This window comes from Hippoglossus stenolepis, chromosome 7 (genome assembly GCF_022539355.2).
Source record: "Hippoglossus stenolepis isolate QCI-W04-F060 chromosome 7, HSTE1.2, whole genome shotgun sequence".
In the NCBI taxonomy this organism is placed as follows: domain Eukaryota; kingdom Metazoa; phylum Chordata; class Actinopteri; order Pleuronectiformes; family Pleuronectidae; genus Hippoglossus; species Hippoglossus stenolepis.
The window spans coordinates 11642107-11662226 of NC_061489.1; the positions used below are offsets into that span (position 1 = coordinate 11642107).

The following is a 20120-nucleotide window of genomic DNA, read 5'->3' on the forward strand; positions in this document are numbered from 1 at the left end:
ACAAAATGACCCTCGCATACCTCCATGCAGAGCCACTGGACTATTAATGAAGCGGTTTGCGTTAATAATTTCTGACCCTGCTGCCTCTGACTCATATTTTACGACTATCTGTATTACAGAGATCAATCAGTGTTTAAAATGCAATCCTCTTCATCCTGTTAGTTCCAAAAAATGTCAGTCTAAAATTGAAACATCCCTTTTTTATGGGGTGGGTCGTTACATTTTTATGCCATAGTAATTTGGCATGTCTGTCCCATGCCTGAATAATCCCTGTCACCTTAAGGTTATCTTACCAAGTCGTACTAGGTTATATTTCCCTTACACTTCCAACACAACATAAACCTGAAGTGAGAGCGGTCCCCTTAACATCATTAAAGTTGTTGATCACAGTCCTACATTTTTTTTAAGTTGTAACATAGCATTTATATTGTCAGTGCACAGTGACATTAAGTTCTTCTCTGGTTCTCTGCTTCTCATCCAGTGATTTATTAATGTCTTTTGGAAATCCTAGGAAGTAGTTTAACTCAATAAAAAACAGTCAATTTGAAAAATGTCCTGAACAGCAATAAAATGTAGAGAAAAGTCCTCAGAGAGAACGCTCCATCAACTGCAGCTCTTTACACAACAGTCCTGTGTCTGAATGCAGCCACATAAGGAACATTTACGAGTCACTTGTGAGTAAATTACAAATGATTTAACAGAACAAATTTGGAAATATAGCAAAAATATTTTACTATACATATATCAGACCTAATATCTCTGCAGGTGTTACAGACATAAAAAAACAAAGTCCTAAGGCCCAAAGCGGAGCTACAAGGTTATCTATGTGTCTGACGATAGATTTTTTTTTACATGTGTCGGTGAATGAAATTACTAATATCAAATTGAATTATGTTCCTACCCACGGCACAAAATATCGCAATATCCATCTATCCATCAGGTATACTGCTTATCGTCTGAGGGTCGCGGTCTCAACAACTAATTTGTCCAGACATGTTGTGGAGGACACTTGAAGGTCTGAGCTCAAGGTGGAGACAAAAAAGTCTTAAGCCAATCTCATTAAGTTGATAGTTGAAATTTCTTTTGAATCAATAAACACACCTATTTGAAGTTTGAATCACACACAATATTAAGTTGATATAATTACCAATATTATTGTATACGTTTTTCTCCTCAGAACAATCTTTGTAACTGAAAAGATTTATCTGAATAAAGATATTGTAAAAATTGCATTTAATTAAGTGGTGATAATAGGTCACTAGAGTTACTTAATGTAAGATAATGCAGTGTCATGCAAGGGCACATGGGAAATGCAGGTCACAATTTTAAGGTAACTAAAGCTAACTTAAATAAAACAGAGAGAGAAGAGAAATGAAAGGGAAGGATCCTTGTGAAATTAGCCTCCAGGTTTTCCAGCTACATTCAACTGTCATGTCTTTGTTTTTACATCTCTCAAAAGATCTCAGTCTATTTCCTGAGACCACAAAACACATTTGTAACAAGACCACTGACGGACCGAGCCAGGACCAGTGCAGGAGAGGACTGCAGACAGCCCCCACCCAGCACTAAGCCTTCCCTTAGGGGTGAACAGGTGCCTTAACTACATAACATTGCTTCTCTGCATGGACCTTGGGGGTCAAAATCATTGTGTATTCCCGGGCTGTTGGTTCTGTGTTGCTTGAGGGGGAGTTCGAAAGCAGCAGCAGCGTGTTAGCAAGCTGTTGGAGCAAGGCTGTAAATGATTCATATTTTGCAGGCAGGCATGTTCATACTCGTGCTGATTTTAAAGCAGCAGCTGAATGATGTCCTCTAACTCAAGGTCTGGGGTCCCTGAGTGGATATTATGCCTCAGGTTAGTCCTATTAATGAGGAAGAAGTGATTTCTCATCTCTCTGTAATGTTGTTCACATATGTTTCAGGAGACTTTTGATGAAATGTGGCAATGGAGGGTCATTAGTCCAAGCATACCCGAGTCACTGCAAAGCTGATGGTAATCTGCTCGGGGACAGTCTATGCTGGCACCAGTCCCCCAATGGAAATGTGTCTACTCGCAGTGAAATGAACACCTCTCATACCCAACACTCCTCTCTTTCTGTCTTCTCTGGGGTCTCATTCTCTCTCCCACTAATCTCAATCTTCCTATCTCTCCCTTTTCTCCACCTCCTTTCCCTCCACGAGTATTGCACCTCAGTCAATCCCCAAGAAGATGAAGAGGCAGGATAAGGTCGCGGCATCAGTAAGGGCTCTCATTGGGGCTTAATGAATACCATTAATTCAATCAGGGGACTTGTTGGGATGGCCATGGCATTTGTCCAGTCATGATTAAGCGATGATATCAGTTATCAATCGTAATGAGCTTTTGTGGCAGTGGGAGACAGGCGCCGGCTGGTGGAATAATAACAACTTGGTCCGATGAAAGCAGGTATGAGGCCAGATACCCATCTCATTCAGACCTAATGATATCAAGGCATTTGTGTGGAGGGCAGAGTGCATATGTAAGTCATTGCTTGGTACTAGTCCAAAGGAAACATCAGATGGCCTTTATATTGAGATAGTGAATATTTACTCAGTTGAAATCATCTGTAAGTGAATTTCTTTAAAGGGGCAATACTCAATATTTTCATATGAACAATGGCTCAAATAACTATGAGTGGCTAATTTGACCAATCAAGCTTAACTGCTCTTGCTGAGAGCTAGTAGCAAAGTTTGATACCAGCTAATCAGCTGCAGTTAGCTGGCTTAGCACAAAGACTGGAAACATGGGGAAACAGCTGGCTCTGTTCAAATTCAGCAAATTTCTGTTGCATTTGGAGTAGTAGTATCTGTGCCATGCACATCCACATGGGAAATTCAATAACACAATTGTAAGGTAATTAAAGCTATCTCAAATATGACATGTAATCGTGATAACCCCTCCCTCTCTAGTTGCTTGTTGTCTGGGACGTCCTCTCATACATGTCCATCTGGGCGGATATCTAAAAGGGGCATATTACACCCTCCTCCACCTTCTCCATTAATAAGAGGTTGTGTCGCTTTAAATGTTGCTGCCGTAATGAATTGTGTGGCATTTCTTCGTTTCCTTTCATAAAGGATGGTCTGATGTTTTCCTATGCTAAAGAAGATGAGTTAGAAAGCATTGAAGCTCCTTTCCTTATCCTTTCATAGAAGTTGAACAGCTCTTATTATGGCAGCTGCTGAAATACCTCCAGGTAATTTCAATCAGTCAGGAAGGCTCTTAAGCAAAATTGACTATTCGAACGCACCCTTCATTAACAGAGTGAAGAATGCCGCAGGAGATTGTCCGGGTCAAACAGGTTCACAACAACAGAAAAATCTCTTCATCCAGGTGAGTGATGGCGTCTGGGTAGAGCATACAAGAGGCAGGACATAATGAATAAAATCATCCTCATTTAATCAATGAAATTACTACTCCATAAAAGTTAAGGCAAAGTGTTTTGATCCCACCTCCTCCATATCATTGGATGGGACATGAAGAAAACTAAAACGCCAAACATGGTTTCCGAGACTGACTTCACAAGATGGCTGTGATCGTAGCTGGGATATTTTGGTTTCATTTCTGGGTCGTGGGAGGAGGTGGAGACACATTTCCATACAGTCTATTGTTTAAACATAGTGTTAGTTATTTCAATGCTGCTTTAACACTAACCCCAATTTTTACAATACTAATTTTGACCAGTTTTAACCCGAATGTCCTAAATTTGTTTGAACCTTTACGTCACCAAATGTTGATCGGGTTTCTGCTCATCATTTCTGTAATTGCTGGTTCCTTGTCATGTCCACGGTGATGTTTATGGCCATACACGCTCATTGAGAATGCAGCAACTGTATGGTCTTGCCCTCCATGCAGATTTAAATAATTCAGCACAAAGCACAGTTTCCATTCCATTTTTATGGGCCCCCAGTGGCAGTTCAAGGCAGTTTCAGCCTGTTTATATCACTGTCTCCCTTATGTGCCCTCAAACCAGCCTTTCTTAATTTTTGCATTTGGTTGCAGCCTGTGAAGCCTAAAACTTTTATGTTCTCCTCTGGTTTTTAATGGTGTGCCCTACAAACTATTATAAGGATTCTGTAGCCTTTACAAAGAACTACTGTCTTTCTAAACATTCAATACCACAATGATTCAAAGCTTGGGTTATTTAAGTGCACACGAGACTTTTAAGATAAACCCAAGGGCAAATTCCTGGATAGCATATTGAGGCCTACCAACAGACATAAACAAACAACCCATCATGCGGAGCTACAGGAAGAGCCCGTTGTACAGCACTGCTGAGCAGAGCCGCGCCAGGCCTGGAGTGATGCACTACTCTCATCTCTCTCATAACGTTATTAAAAGTTTGAGCCCGCAGGCCATGAAGGTTTAGCAGAGGATTATTATTTCAAGCTCCCTGCAAAATAAATCAATCCTTTATCAAAGTCCGCAGTCCCCATGAACTGCGTAATCAAATTGAAGAGTGTTCTAGGCTAGTATCCCGTTACTGTTCTATTAAATTGAGCTATTGCTGAGGGAGATGGCTCAAATATAGCCTTGCACAAAAGACATGGGTGTTATGCGCAGACAATTGAAAAAATCCCATAAATTCATCCCTGTAAAATAGTTTTTCCTCAAGGATTCTTTCTTTGAAGTGTTTTTTCTTCTTTCCATTACAGTAGAGAAATATTTTGTATTCAGGAAAAAAATCTGCAGTGTGTAAGGTTAGCTGTAGTGGTTGTATGTATTTTTAATATGAGGCATTTCACTCTATATACCAGCCAAATCCTCATCTCTTCAAAAAAAATAACATACTCTTAACTTTGCATGCGGTGACCAAGAATGCCTCTCTGACATTTAGAGAGAATATACCGGCCAGACCTATTCCTATTGTTGTATCACATATTCCTGTAATGCAATTTCAGAACAACAATCTCTCTCTCACGCGTTCAGTGGAAAGCCTGTACGCTTCCTGTGATTGGACGAGGCCGTTGCAGGCTCGGCGCTTCTATTCAGCTGCTCCCCTTTGAATAGCAGCCATCAAGTGGCAGAGCAGATGAAGTGTTTTTGCTGTTATGGTCAATGAAGGAAATGACAGTGAATGCGAAAATATGCTGATGACTCCACTTGAAAGAGCAATTTCCGTGAATAAGAAGGAGCAGTGTTTCCATCAGGGCCCCCACTGTTTCCTTCACAGGGTTTCCAATGATCTTGGCAGGGATTTCACCTTAGGAATGATGTGAAATGATATTGTCTAGGGCAATGGATACAATGTGCGTGTGAGAGACCACAGTGATTTTCAAGCAAGACTGAATTTCATTTTTTTTTTTCCCTGGCTTGTTCCAGTCAGTCCTCGAAACAGCATGTGAATACATAAACATTCAGATATAAGCATTTTATAGAACAACAACATAATGTTCTGGTTTCAGCAGCATGAACTGTAAGGATTGAAACAAGTCTGAGGCTGAGAGAAAACCAAGTCATGCATATTTCCTGACAACTGCTAACCCTGACCATGTGTTTGGTTCAGATATGAAGCTGCGAAGCTTAATTTTTTAGTTAAGAGCAATATAAAACAATTTGCTTATAATAAATTTTAACTAGAATAGCACCTCATTAATTTTCCATTGAAATCAAAGCTGTTTTAGCATTAGGCATCATCAAAATTCAAGCAGAGGCTAAAACATCTCATTAAAAGACATTGCCTCACAGCGGCAAAATATTTGTATAACAATGGATTCTTGAAACATATGTAGGAATTCTGTTCATGCGTGTGCTTGCAATGAGACTCATTAGTGACTGCTTCACATGCGGAAACACGCAGCACAAGTGGCGTTTGCACCGTACATCTTATCCACTCTCAACCCAGTGTTTGTCATTAACAGGGAGAGTTGAGAAGCAATTTAAAGTGAGGCTTTGATTGAACTTTTGATGGTTGCTCAAAGGTGTTTTTAGGTACTTCCTCACTACATACCTGGACGACAAGAAAGAGGCGCTCTGCCTTTGGAGCTCTAATTAGGTTCCAGAGGAGCGACTGTGACAGGGACATCACTTCCTGTTCAAAGAGCTGGACGATGTTGCTCATCTACTTCACACAAATGCTTTCTATCCAGCAATAATGAGCCGGGCACATCCTCTCCTTTTGTCTCACGAAGGTTTTTACATTTTCACACTCTGAGAGTGTAGTTCATCTATTTACTGAAGGGCTTGTCACATTTAAAAAGCACTAGTATACCCACATCGTACACCTCCGACTCTGACACACAAACTCACTCTGTTTTTGTGTTCTGGTGCTCCAGAGAATGAATAAAATTGCTTCTCTGACTCCGCTCATCCTTGTTATTCGCGAAATGTCTCAGCCTATATCCTCGAGTTGTGTAAGTCTGAGAGTGGTATTTTGAAACAATGATGGGACTTCATGCACTGTCAGCCACTGACAGAACATTTTGCTTTTGATACACTCAGCTTCTAATGGTCTGGTGCAACTCCCCTAATACTGGGGAGAAGAGTCAATATTAACGAGTGTGAACATGTGCTTTAATCTCCTGTTATGATAATGTGGATAGAGTACATACTAACTAATTATAATTCTGTATCAATATGATCTCCTGCAGCAAGTATAACAAAAATATTTGACACGTTTTTTTTGCAACTCCTGCATTCCCGCCAGAAGAATACTGTAAATCATGCTAGCTAAAACAATTTATGGAATCTCATTTCAACATTAAACAAAGCAACAGAAAGCCTGTTGTTCCTGTTGGTCAGTCAGAAACAGATATGTCATCAGGATGTGAAACAGCATTTCAAAGTTGGATATGCAAAAGTGTGTTGTATCATTCAAAATGAACTAAATTCCAAATCTTGCAGGGTGAAAGAATTACGTTTTTTCTGGAGATGGGTGATATCTTGAACAAACTCTCTTTACATCTCTGTCTGTGTCTTCTGCATGTGGGTCACTGATTTTTCAACCGGAAATATTTTTTTTCTCTTTTTTGTTTTTGTGTCTGTCACGTGTTAGAAGCAGCATCAACACACAAGAAATGTAGCAGTTTTGAAAATATTCTTGTTTGGTTTGCTGCAGAGACTTAAATGAGAAAGGTTGAAACCATTGCAGACTAAATATGATGCTTGCTTAGCTTAATTAAGAATCAAAGCAACCTGCTTTGTCTGAAGTTTAAAAGCAGCCCCCTAGCAGCTCCCCTAACAAGCCCCCAGGCAACTGAGAAACAAAGTAAAAATCCCTGAGCCTCAGAGATGTGTTGTTGTTTTTGGACTTTGGAGGGAGCCAAACCAGCTGTTTTCAGTCTCCAAGCTTTAGGTAAGGCTAACCACCTCTTAGCCCCTGGACTTAAACTACTAATGGTGGCATTAAACTTCTCAAGACAAAACTGCAGAAATTGCCACAGTGATACTTACAACCAAAATGCTAATTGAACACAGGTCTGTTTGTTATCTCAAAAAGATTTTGGAAGCTGAAGTGAAACCTGATGTCTTAAACATTTCAGAAGAGACACAGTTGCATGAGCTGGGCCTTTAGTGGCGAGTAGATGAGCCACTTGACAAAGAGAAGACCCTTGTTAGGGGGGGGGCGGGGGCTTTATCCTCAGTCTGCTCTGTTGAATCTAGTCTACAGTCATAATATCCACTGAGGAACCAGCTGTTCAGGTGTTTAGTCATCTACAGGGTCGGATAGTGTAGGGATAGAGTGGGATTAAGTATAGGCTACGTATGTGCTAGTTCCAACACTTGCACACTTTTGGGAAATTCTAAGGAAAAAATATTTGTACTGCTAGCTACGTGTAAAGTGCTAATATTGACTCTATCACCAGCTGCTGCCAGATGTCAACAGCAATGTTATGTTGCCATGTGTAACATCACTAATTACAATTGGCTGAACCTGTCGTTTCAAAGGGAAATACAGGAAGACAAATTACGTTTCATATAATGTGAATTATTCATCTGAAGGTTTGTTTAAAAGGGCCTTGACTGTCGGCATGAAAACATTTAAGTGTATCATCCAAAATGTCTAAATATTCCTTCAAGGCCGAGATAATCTCCCTGTGATTACAACTCTATGTGCAACAATCATCGAAGTTTCAATATGCTTTTGGAAACATGTCCTAGATCAGGCTCAGACATTATTCCGTATGACTCATGGATGAGTCAACAAATTATGAAGTGACCTTTCTATTGGGCTCATCTGCTTATTTATGAAATTGTGAGAATGTTATCATTCCCCACAGTTTAGTAAAATCCATTACATAGTGCCCCCTCAGGACAAACAGTGGGACTTTGAAAAGCTGCAGTTGAGCAACAACATGCAGTTGAACTTTCATCAAAAGCCAATCAGTGGTTTCTGGAGGGATCGACCGCAGCTGACTCATATTCCCTTTTGTTATTGTGGGGAGCAATTATAACATCATATAAAAACTGTTATGATGTTTGGATTACGCATTGGACTGTAAAATGCAAAGCTGAAGACCAGCGAGCGGCACAACCTTAACACCTACCAAAGCAATTTCCTTTTGTGAGAAATAAAACAACTTGCTGCATGTGGCAGCTGATGACTGATGAGCGCTTCACTTCATAAATGCAGACTGAACTGTGCAATATATGTAGGTCAACATGAATTCAGGGGGGGGATTTCTGCAGTCAGCTGCACGCTGTATCTATTACTGTATAAAAGCCCACATATAGAGAAGTGCAGTGTCCAGATGTGAAATCACACTGAGATACTTGTCACTTCTAATGGGTCCTTTAATGAAGCTCTGCAGGACATCAGCCCTTGCTACTTATTGTTCATTCCAGAGAACTGTCCTCTGTTACTACATACATGAACAACCAAATCTGGTGCAAATCAGTGCAAAACACTGGATAGCTCCTAGTGGTACATGGTCCTTTTTATGAGTTTACCATTATAACGGCCGGATTCCCCAGCATGGATTCAGCAAATGCTCCACAAGGATGTTGGTCTCTTACTTGCAGCCGTCACGCAGGACCTGCATCTTTCAACCATGTTGGGAGCATCTTGTTCCATTTCATTCCTGAGGTGCTGTAGTTTGGTTGTGTTCAGGGAACCTCTGAAGAGGATTTAAAAAAGAATCCAGCAAATCGTTTTTAATGTCCTGGCGGATCAGTGTATTGTGTTATAACCAAAAGGAATAATTCAGCATTTTGTGATGTACAGTATATTTATTTTTCATAGCAGAGGCTGGTGAGAAGATTGACACCACTAAGTCCTTTAAAGTGGATTGAATTTTATGCTACCACCAGCAGCTGGTTAGTTTAGCTGAGCATACAGACTGGGAACAGGGGGAACAGTTATCCCAGTTCTATCCAGTGGTTATAAATTTCCCTACAAGCATCTTTAAAGCTCCCTAATTAACCTTTACTGTATCCAATTTATTTAATCCACAGTTATTATAATTAGCTAGCTGGCAGATGTTGTTACCTTCGGACAAAAAGAGGCTGCCTGTATTGTGTTTCCAGCCGAGTTTAGAGCTGCTTTCGGACCTGCACTGATCTCCGGACACATTTTCTGGAGGGAATGTGAGAATGGAAAAGTGTGAGTCAGTTACTCTGAATTTTTTTGTATCTTTTACAGGCAGCCCCCTGATGTCTGAAAAATGTGAGCCCAAGTGAGAACAGCAGGAAAATATCCAGAAAATTCACAGCAGGTGAGTGGATGTTGTTTCATTCTGTTCTGCTTCAACGCTATACAGAATGAACGATTAAAACACTTTCAGCTGCTTACGCTGTTTATTAGGTTTGTCACAACTTTACATACATGGTCTGATGAACATCCTTATCCAGCCGCTTCTCAAATGTGTCACACTCTAAGTGGTCCGTGTGGAAACACACACCATATTGCAATACTATTGTGTGATCCCTTGTTCAACATTATAATTTCCCGAACTGTATACCTGTCACTTTCTTTGTATACTCTGTTAACAATTAGCCATATTACCAGCTAACGGGTTGTTACTTCAAACAATTCCTGGAACACATAAAAATTCACCATCCTGCTTCTGACATGTTCTAGGCGGCACCCCTCACCTGTATGTTCCGGACATTGTCCTGTTGTGAACATGTTTGACTCGGACAATCTCCTGCTGCATTCTTCATATGTGATAGGCAAAGTCCAGAACATTTCTGGACTTTGAACCTCTTGTTCATGGTGTTAAGATCACGGTCAAAGCCTCAGTTGTTCTGTTCGGGTTTTCGTTATAAGGTAGAAGGCGTGGTTTCATTTAAACTGGGTTGGATACATGATTGATGCAGACAAACAGGCTAGCTGTTTTCACTTGTTTCCAGTCTTTGTGCTAAGCTAACAAACTGCTGAATTTAGCTTTATATTTAATGGAATATGAGTGGTTTCAGTCTCCTTTGCGATCGTCAAACTCTCTGCCAAAGAACGAGGAAGACTTCAAAGGTATCACTCTAACTCCTCTTAGTCAGCATTAAAAGCACAAATCTTTTATTGACAAATCCATTAGTAAACATGTTTGCATCTATTTGCATTATGTTTACGTATAAACAAAACAGCATGGTTGCTGTATATACTATTTAAATGATGAATAGGAAGTGATTAAAGGTGGTAAAAAGTTAGAAGGGATTTTTCTGTGTTTTAAGCATGTAGGGGATATGATCTCTCATTGCAGACACAGCTACACCAATGTTTATTGTGGTAAACAGGTAGTTTAAGGTTCAAGCATCAGGTCTTAATGTCCGTCCCACAGAGCCAGTCTTTTCATCCTCAGCATTTACCACTTGCACTGAGAAATATCATCATTTTCGAGGAAGAGATACCAATTTCTCCACAGAGTCTCAACGATCAATAATGCAATGCAGCCGCAAGATATTTTGTGGGCTCTACATCTTCTATAAAACCTCCCTGAGCACGAGATGCACTTTTTTTTAGATGAAAATAGGAGAAGTAGGAAATCATGACCTGAGGTATCACTGAGGCAGGTTAAAGGAAAGTGACAAAAGTCTGGGAGTGAACTTTTTCTTCAAATCACTGGAGTGACTTCGTGCAGGCTTTGTGACATGGCTTCTTATTTTCTCACATAGGCAGAGGTCATGCAGAAGCTCATCTGGTATACCTCAGTTTTAGGGCGTTTTCAGAAAGTCGGATTCAAGGTTCCTGTCTTTGTTACATTGGATACATTTGATCCAGTTAGTTTTGCTGTCACATTGTAATTCAGGGAGTGGACTAAAGACTTTTGCATGACAAACGTATGTTCTGTTATCATCACCTGCGTGGGCTGCATCTACAGGCATGTGTCTGTAAATATGGCATGTAGTAGTCTCTCCATTTGAATGGAGAAAATGAAAGAACCAGTTCATTTCATCAATTTAGTTGCCACTGTAATATCATTGTGGAATCACTACCAGCATCACCAACATCAGCCACAGTAGTCGACATGCACCAAATGAATGTCCTTGTCGGAGGCGAAGACCACAAGCAATCCTGTGAGCTGGTTCCACTTCTATTTCTTCTTGGCAACGAAATTAACAAAATGAACCAGTTCATACATTTTCAAAGTCAGACGTACGCCTGTCTACAAACCAATCAATGTTGAGTATAGGTAGACGGAGCCCAGGTAGGTGATGACGACAGGACTCTGGAAAAGCAAAACTAACCAGATCAAACGTAAACGATATAACAAAGACATGAACCTTGGTTCGGACTTTCAGATGTGAAAACGCCCTCAGCTGAAAACCACCAAAGAGACAGGTGTGAAAAAGCTCTTGGTTGGAGCCAACACATAAAGTACAAAGGTGTTTACCATCTTAATGTTTGATCCAGCCCTGAGCATGTTGCAGCAGAGGGCAGGATTTGTCGAACGTTCTGAGCTGTTATTTGCGCGGCCTGCCTTCTCACCTGACCCCTCTCTCTTTGAGGTTGTCTCGCTGTTGGAACTGCCTTTGACTGTGTGTTTTGTATATCACAGCATTCATTCCCTATTAGCTCTGGGAGAGCACACAGCTCCCACGAGGGCAGCTGTCTCTGCAGATGCTGGAGCTGGCACATCTATCGCCAGTGACTGCTCAAAGTTGTGAGTCGTGCCCGTTCACGTTTAGTCAAAGCGTAACAGGATCTCCTCTCGCCATCTGCGTGGTTTCTGTGAGTCACACACCTGCATAACTCACCATCTGCAGGAGTGAGGATTAGCATACATGGGAGACGAAACATGGCAAACGTAAATCTCATATTTAACTGTTATTATGATGAACCGTGTAAATCATGACCTCTTATTCAGTGGAGTCTGCAAATGATGTTTCTGTTTAGTTTTTTTACCAGATGAATGCTGAAGGCTTCACATATGAACTCCATGTGTAATTTATCTACGCCTTCACAGTCATTAAAATGTGCTTCAAAGAACCCAATCAACAGCTAAACAAACTTGGACTTGTTCTAAATGAAAGACGATGGAAGAAAGCCAAACAGAAATATTGACAACTGCTCACTGTCAAACGTCTTGTCTATAAAAATGCTTTATTCATAATAAAGCCTTTGAACACTCTTCTTTTAAATAATATGGTATATTTTTTTTAACATTTGGAAGGCTGATCGATGTCAGCTGAATGTGAAAGTCAAGTGCAGGCGCACTTAAGATAGCTGAAGAGCTTAAGTGGAGAAAAGAGGGAAATGGAACAACTGAGTTGGAATGTGATTTATTCATCGTGTCCTCAGAGAGAGACACAGGGTGAAAGACTGCAGCACGCTGCAAAGTGAGGGAGCTAGTGAACCAGAAAGTTCTTTTTCCCTTTCTTTTCTGTGGCGGTAATCAAAGTACCCTCCCCATGACATGTCCTCTTCAGCCTTTTGAGTTTTCTTTCTCTCCCACACACACACACATTCTCGTCTTCTGTCTCTCCCACACACTGACACACATATAACCTTGTTCGCCTTAGTTACAGAGCTCATGTTAGATCTGATTGACTTTCACAGCCACAGGCCCAAAGAGGCAGCCAGCACCAGAGGCCTGTGGTCACTCGATTCAACATGCAAGAAGTGTGCGAGGACAAAGTGGGGATGATTAGTCGTCCTCTGTTGCAAGGAAGTGTGCTCTCCTGCTCCTGTGATTCGACAGATCCGTTCCCCGTGTGGCTCTCTGAATGAAATGGCCTCATCCCAATTGCTTGTTGCCTCTTGTTTTTGTGTTTCTACTCTTGCAGGACAAACACTGCTACCAGGTCGCCCTGTTTAATAGGTGAGTAAACTAATTCCAGACTATTGTCTCATGAACATCATGTGCTGCAGTGCTTCCCTGCGTACAAACTCCCCCACGATGTCTTGTTCCCGTTTGAAAGCAGTCCAGGCGTAACAAAGAAAAAAAAGGCACCAAAGGAGAGGCAGCGGAGCAAAGGAAGAACAAAAAAAAGCAATATCCTTTCATGCTTTGTCAGAAATGGGTTGTTTGGAACGTACAGTAGCATTTCATACAGACAGTCTGTTCCACAGGACTGGTGCAGTAAATAAATCCTGAATCATAGTGTCTGCATCCAAAAATGAAAGAAAAAAACCCCCACACAAACACACACTGGTCCTTTGCCATGTTTGTTGGATTCGTTATTTGAGCTGTGGCAGGCTGGATATCTGGGAGGAGGAATTCATTTTTACCACACAATGCAGACCCCGACACCAGTTAAATGACATATTGTCTGGGCAATCTATTGAGCATTGTGCTGATTTACTCTATATGTGAGAATTTACACTGTGGGAATGAGCAGGGGTTTTACATGATTCACTGCCCGTCCGCTGTGTTTACTTATGATACATGAAATACAATTTTCAGCTATATTTTTACTAATATAAAAAAGATAGGTCTAGCTAGACAGTACAAGCAAGTGCAGCATCCGTGTTGCAGTTTGCTTTGTAAGCAGTTGGGTGGGTATAATAATATATTATTGATTATGTCACAAAGCATCTTATAAAGAGAGAGTGGGAGAAAGATCACATGCCAGATGAAGCTGTCAATGGAGCCTTCAATCAGTGGCTGCACAGCAGGCGCGCCAGAGTGCAGCAGATGGTGCATCATATTGATCCAAAACATGCACATATACGTCCAATGACAAACGGTTCAATATCACACCATTACAGGGAATTCTCCTCCGTTTGTGTGTTTGTCTGCAGGGGGCTGCTCCGGCTACTGATCCTCCATCAGCACCATGCCGGAGTTAAAAAGTAATAAGTGTGTTTAACCTGAAGTGCTCCTGTAATCCCCGCAGGCCGTACAAAAAACCACACGCATAGGCAAAGAGTGAAATGACAAAAACACAGACACACTGACCCTTTCTGTACATTTTATTTACAAAATGTATTAAAATTGTCTGTACAGCGCCTCACTAATGAGGTTCAGCAAATTATGCATGCATCTCTTACTCTTTGTACCCACTACTATGCCTGGCGTCTTTTATTTTTGCAGAAGGTGAGGTGTACGGAAAAGAAAGAAATTAAATAAAGAAGAGGGTGAAACTCATTTACAAAAGAAAAACCAGGGCTGGATTTTCCAACGTCAACCTAAGGTCAGTTGGTGAGTAGCAGAGCTCGTCAAGCATCACTGATTTCACATGCAATTTCTTAGAAAACAAAAAAAACAACAAAAAAACAATCTTTCATCATGTAATATAAATAATTCTCATTTATCTAAATGTACACATTTTTAAACTTATTTTTATTTTTTTCTTCCCATGTCTTTTTCTTCTTTTTGTATAAAACTATCTGCCCATAGTTTCAGGTTGATTACATAAGTAACTTCCTAAACCTCATGGAATCACAGTCTTTTTGAGAGAGATGAAATTATTACAGCAATAGGGAAATGTGCTAAGCTTCAGGACTTTCCCTGGTACAACCTTGTATAAATCTATTTTCCCTTGGATTCATATATTTTTCATTTTACTAAGTGAAGTCACCAAACACTTGTAATGCTCATGAAAGGAAATCAAATTTAAAAGCAAAACCACAGCTTATCGTTAAAATGTGCGATTGTAAAAGAAAAGACGGTAAGGTAATCCAAAAATACTACAGTTTAAAAGCCATTACTGTTATCCTTTCATTGGATTGCAGTTGAATCTACAGTTGAATTACCCTTATTGTTTGGTTTTACTTTCATGTACAGAAGACTTTGAATGACTTCAGGGAAAGACTGTTCCGAGCAGCAAACCCTAGGTGAGTCAGTGCTCCGCTGATATTTTACAAACTGTGGATTAAACTAATTATTAGTATTTTTTTTCTCTATAACCAAGCATGAATACTTTTCTTTGTACACTTTTTCTTGTCATACAAAACACACTCTTGGCAGTATTGGAAGTGTGAATCATGACCTGGTTCTGTAGTGCATCAGAGCCGAACCAGATCATCTTCTCATCTTCCTGAGTCCCGTCAAAACGTTCAGAAGACAGTGGCAGCAGCACCAGAGTTTAGAGTACAAAACCCCCCCCCACTCATCGTTGTTTTGGGCTGAATGGCATTTTCACTCCAATAAGGATCAATCTGTCATTTTAAACACAGGTACGATGTCGTCGTCAGTGACTAATACAGCAGTATAAAAGCTATTGTCTGGTAACCAGTGGCTTACAGTGCACTGAGTAGATCTCAGAAACTTATCGGAACACATATGACCAGTGAAAATCTGGCGGCAGAACAATGAGGAGTAATCTGATCATATTGACTACAAGAAACCAATTAGACACTTGTCGTATAAGATTTGTCGTCTGTCTGGCACTTCGAAATGTGCTTAGGGTTGCAAATGATGGCTTTAGTTCTCTCATTCACTTTAAAATGTCAAATGTATTGTGAATATATATATATATAGAGATATATATATATATATATAGTCTTTATTTTTTCATCACCATTCTTCTTGTTTTGTATGAGTTTCAAGCAAAAAAGCAATATCATCGTGAATGAGTTGCATTGATTGGACTCGGAGTTCCATAAGGCACAGAGAGGAGGGGAACCGCATCGGCTCTTCACGTGACCAGTCCAGTCGTGTCGTCATTGCAGATTATCGTGCCGTTGTATGCGCAGGAGGATTTGGTTGGGAGCTCAAAACCCCTCCGCGATCCAGTTCTTAGTTACTGTAGGTGTTCAGTCACAGTTGTGTGGGACAATGCAAATGTTTCCTAAACCTGTTGTCGACAAATAGAACAGAAGCAAACATGGGGAGAGATGAGGTTTGTGGGATTGTCAGGGAAAGACTCACATCTTCACACTGTGTGACTCATGTCAGGGGAAAATATGTGGTTGTGGAGCTGGATGTTTTTCTTCAATTTTCTTTTTAAAGCCCCTGAAAACATGGTTTCAAATCTTGACTTCCTCTGATTAACATTACATATTGTTGATTAAATCAACAACAATCAAAATTAATTTAAAGAAAAACATCCTTAGTTATAATTTATTAAGAATTTAACAATCAAAAACCGAAGCTAATCTACGTCATTAGGGCTTTGACTACAGTTTTGACGAGCTTGTTTATTGGTGCACTAATGGTTCTCGGTTATTGTTATAATTTGTATTTAAAGTTTTGCCTTTAGTATAATATAATTTTGTCACTGTGAAACTAATGTGGTGTGGGTCAGTAGAGAACCCATGACGGTTGGTGCAGATCAGGTGGTGGATGCAGGATTCTTTTTCCACTTTCTTTGACATTTTTGTTAATATTTCAGATAAAAATTTGGTGCAGATCCAAATAAAAATGGAGATCTAGTGAATTTAAAAAATTTTCACTTGCTCTTTGATTAGGTTCAAAACTATTTGGTTAAGTGTCCGTGATAAATCTACTTAATTGAAGCACCAAACCTAACAACTTGCTCAGGTTACTGTCAGTGGAAACAGAAATTTGTAACAACCGTCTGTACAATGAATCACGATGTTATCTTTTGCACGCTCTCGGCCTGAAACTCAGCCGCGGCCACATCTCTATTTGATGTATGTGACATGACGTTTTTTCCAACTGAGCCATGCCCACTTCAATACAGTGAGAAGAGCGCAGACAAAAACAATAATACATAAGTCACTCTTGTACAGTAAATAATACAAACTTCATCAGTGTGTCCGACGTTGATGCAGAAAATATGTTTTCAGGGCCTTTAATCTCTGTTGCTATGTTGTACAGCTGCACTTTCTCTAAACAGATGTCACACTTCGTGTTTAACAAGAGGAAACAGCACACGCACACACACACACACACAATCAATCCAATCAAACACAAGACTACCAGTTTATTTAATCATGTTCTTGTCAGGGTATATACTTGTTTCAAAATTGCAGTTTGTAGCTATGTTTTGAATTTTCCCCTGAGCTGAAGTGGTTTTAAGTGGTAAATATTTTTCAGTGGAACTACTTTAAACTTTCTGTATCGTTTGTCTTGTTACACTGTCCCCAAGTGCCCCATCTAAAGGGAGTGAAGCTTTAAAAGTAATTTTTTTTTAATGCTGTGTGTGTGTCACTGAATTCTGTTACACTCACTCTAATTCCCACTCCTCATCCTGAACGTCTGTTCTTGCTCTATGTAACTTTGGTGATTGGGTATAATCTCCTGTGAGAAATCTGTAGTCGCAGCTTCATTTGTCAGAATCAGGCCCAGCAAGTTCAAGAGTAACGCTGAACTATAGATCGGTTGAAAGAACTTAGTCATTAAAAAACAGCGTTTATCTATGATATTCAGCGAGGAGACTTTTAAAATATCAAGAATTGTTAGCAGAGTTTGGTGTATTTGACACTGCAGCAGCTCCTCTGGTTAAGGAAGCAAAGGACCGTGGGTAATATCCACGGTTCAGTTGTGTTTCAGTTCAGAGAGTGGGACTACGCAGGAAGAGCTCCAGTCAGCAGATTGATAGTCTTTGTTTTTTCTCGACTTGAAAACCACTTTATCACTCGTACATGGAGCCCAACAGAATTAATTGCCCCAAGTGGCTGCAGAGGGCGCTGTTGCTCAGTAAAGGTTACATAGTGTGGCTTTAATACAAGGTCATAATTTCATATCACCTAAATGTTTACATTACTAAATGTTCGTGTACTGCAGTTTGTTGACACTGCAGAAAACAAGAGGTGCAGGATGATGTGTTCTCGCCCTCATATACTGTACATAGCCTGAGGCTCTCTCCATAAATGTTACCAGACAAGAGCATGTCTTGTGTTTGAGAGACACGTGTGTTCTGTTGAGTTCAACATGACAACCATAAACAATTTCACAAGCAGCAGCAACACATACAGATGAATAATTCAGCCTAACTGATATGACTGTGAAGCTAAATGATTCATCTCACACAGATGTGCTCGGTGAAGTCTGAGGACAGTGAGGAGCGGCGGCGGCGGCGTACCTCTAGATCTTAACGCTCTCGGTTCCGTACACGTTGTAGCCTTCTCTGTATGTGGCAAAGTTCTGGGTGTTGGTCGGGGGAGCCGGCTTAAAATTCTGGGCATTCTTGGCCAATTTCAGCCGTTTGGTTTCTTGCCGTGATTTATAACAGAACTCTATCAGAGCCACCATCATGGCCAGCCCCAGCCCTCCGACCAGAATATAGAAGACACCAGCCACATTGCTTAGACTGAGAGCACTTGTCTTGTCCTGGGGGAAAGTGAATGACATAGTTCAGAGTTTTGCAGTGGAGCGAGGGCAGCAGAACAAAGATGCAGCCTGTATCCTTCACACTGAGCCTGACATAGACTTGACTTTCAACAGTAAAATTGCCTTGCTGAATCATGACACCCTATCTCACTGACGCTAGATTATGAAAAGGCTACTAACAGCTACAAGCAACATCAAATTTAAGATGCAATCAGGTGCTAAGGCTATAATTTAGAGTGAACTGATTTTCCTATGGTTGTCACAAAGTTACGAGGAACTTCAGACTGCCATAGTCAAACCATTCTCCACTAAGGAGAAAGAAGCCAACTCTCAATGCTCTGCCTATCTGCTGGTGAATGTAGAGCTCACGCTTCCCTGCGCTATTACTTTGTCAAATGGCTTCTGCTCTTGACCATGTTAGGAAGCTGGTCAGTATCGCACAGGTCGACAGCTCTGAAAATCCCTATCTTAGAGACATGTACGTATAACTCTCATGGCAACATTGTCATACAGTACAGTCAAATTCAAAATAGATGAATGATAGCTCCATTGAAGTTAAAAAAAATACTAAAGATCAAACCATTTTGCTGCTGCTTACCTACCAAACATATTCATTAAAAATTTGTTCATTAGAGTTTTACTATTTGCAGTTTAACCCTATGAGCGTGGAGGTGTCATAAAGCTATCTAGCGACCCTGCCCTGCGATCCGAGGCTTCGACTGTATCTCAGAGGGTTAAATAGTGGGTTTATTACATTCCTCCACTTCCTGTGATGTGCAAACAGAGCCTCTTACTGCAACTCCCAGCAGCCACAAGATTCGGAGGACACCCTATGGAGCTCCCGCCGCTTTAAAGAAGTTTAATCGGGTAACTCATCACAAAGAGAGGCTTCGCTTTCCCGTCGCACCACAGGAGGCCAACGAATCTAATAGACACATCTCAATGCAAACTAGTAACAACACATATAAATCAAATTTTCATTAACAGTTTGGTAAATAGAAACAGCAGCATAATGGTCAGAGTATCATGAATGTCAAGAGTGAAAATGAGCAAAAAATAGCATTTATCAACAACTATTAACTGCTGTGATTTCAGTTGAAATAGTGTATCTGCCAGGCACTTTAGAAAATTCCCCCTGAGCGTTATCATTACAGTTTTAACAAAAAAAGAGCTTCTATATTTTTATATTGCATCAAAAAGAAAAGAAATATATTTGGGGAAGCAGTGCCGAGTGTCAACGCCACGTATAAACCGAGTTACAGTTGGTGGCAGAAAATCTAAAAGAAAAAGAAAAGAAAAAATATGTGTAGCAAATTAAAATGTATTCTATAGATGTTATAGAAGTTTTGTCTTGCATATGAACAGTACGTCAAAATGCAATTTGGAATCAGTACAAAAGACCTGCAGCGACTGACCTTACTTCCAGAGTCCTTGGTTCCACATTCACCCTTATCGTACCACCATTTGTTTTTCAGCTTGTCTAAGATGCCTTGTTCACTGAGTTTCAATACTGCAAGGTTTACAGGAGTTCTTCACGTGGGAAATAACAT

At 40.4% G+C, this 20120-nt stretch overlaps 1 protein-coding gene across 5 annotated transcripts in view; it reads right to left on the reverse strand.

The window, feature by feature from the left end:
- Positions 1–14288: 14288 nt before the first annotated feature.
- The window catches only part of gria3b (glutamate receptor, ionotropic, AMPA 3b), an 85075-nt gene continuing 79243 nt past the window's right edge, over positions 14289–20120 (reverse strand). The window contains exons 14-16 of one of the 5 annotated variants that reach the window (XM_035161190.2): positions 19986–20100; positions 18323–18570; positions 14289–16129 (exon numbers count right to left, since the gene is read on the reverse strand). In XM_035161190.2, the coding sequence (XP_035017081.1) occupies positions 18325–18570; positions 19986–20100 (361 nt within the window). In that variant the 3' untranslated portion in view covers positions 14289–16129; positions 18323–18324. Of the gene's footprint in view, positions 16130–18322; positions 18571–19161; positions 20101–20120 lie in introns of those variants that run through there. The other 4 variants (XM_035161189.2, XR_004697185.2, XM_035161191.2 and 1 more) reach the window with 4 other exon arrangements.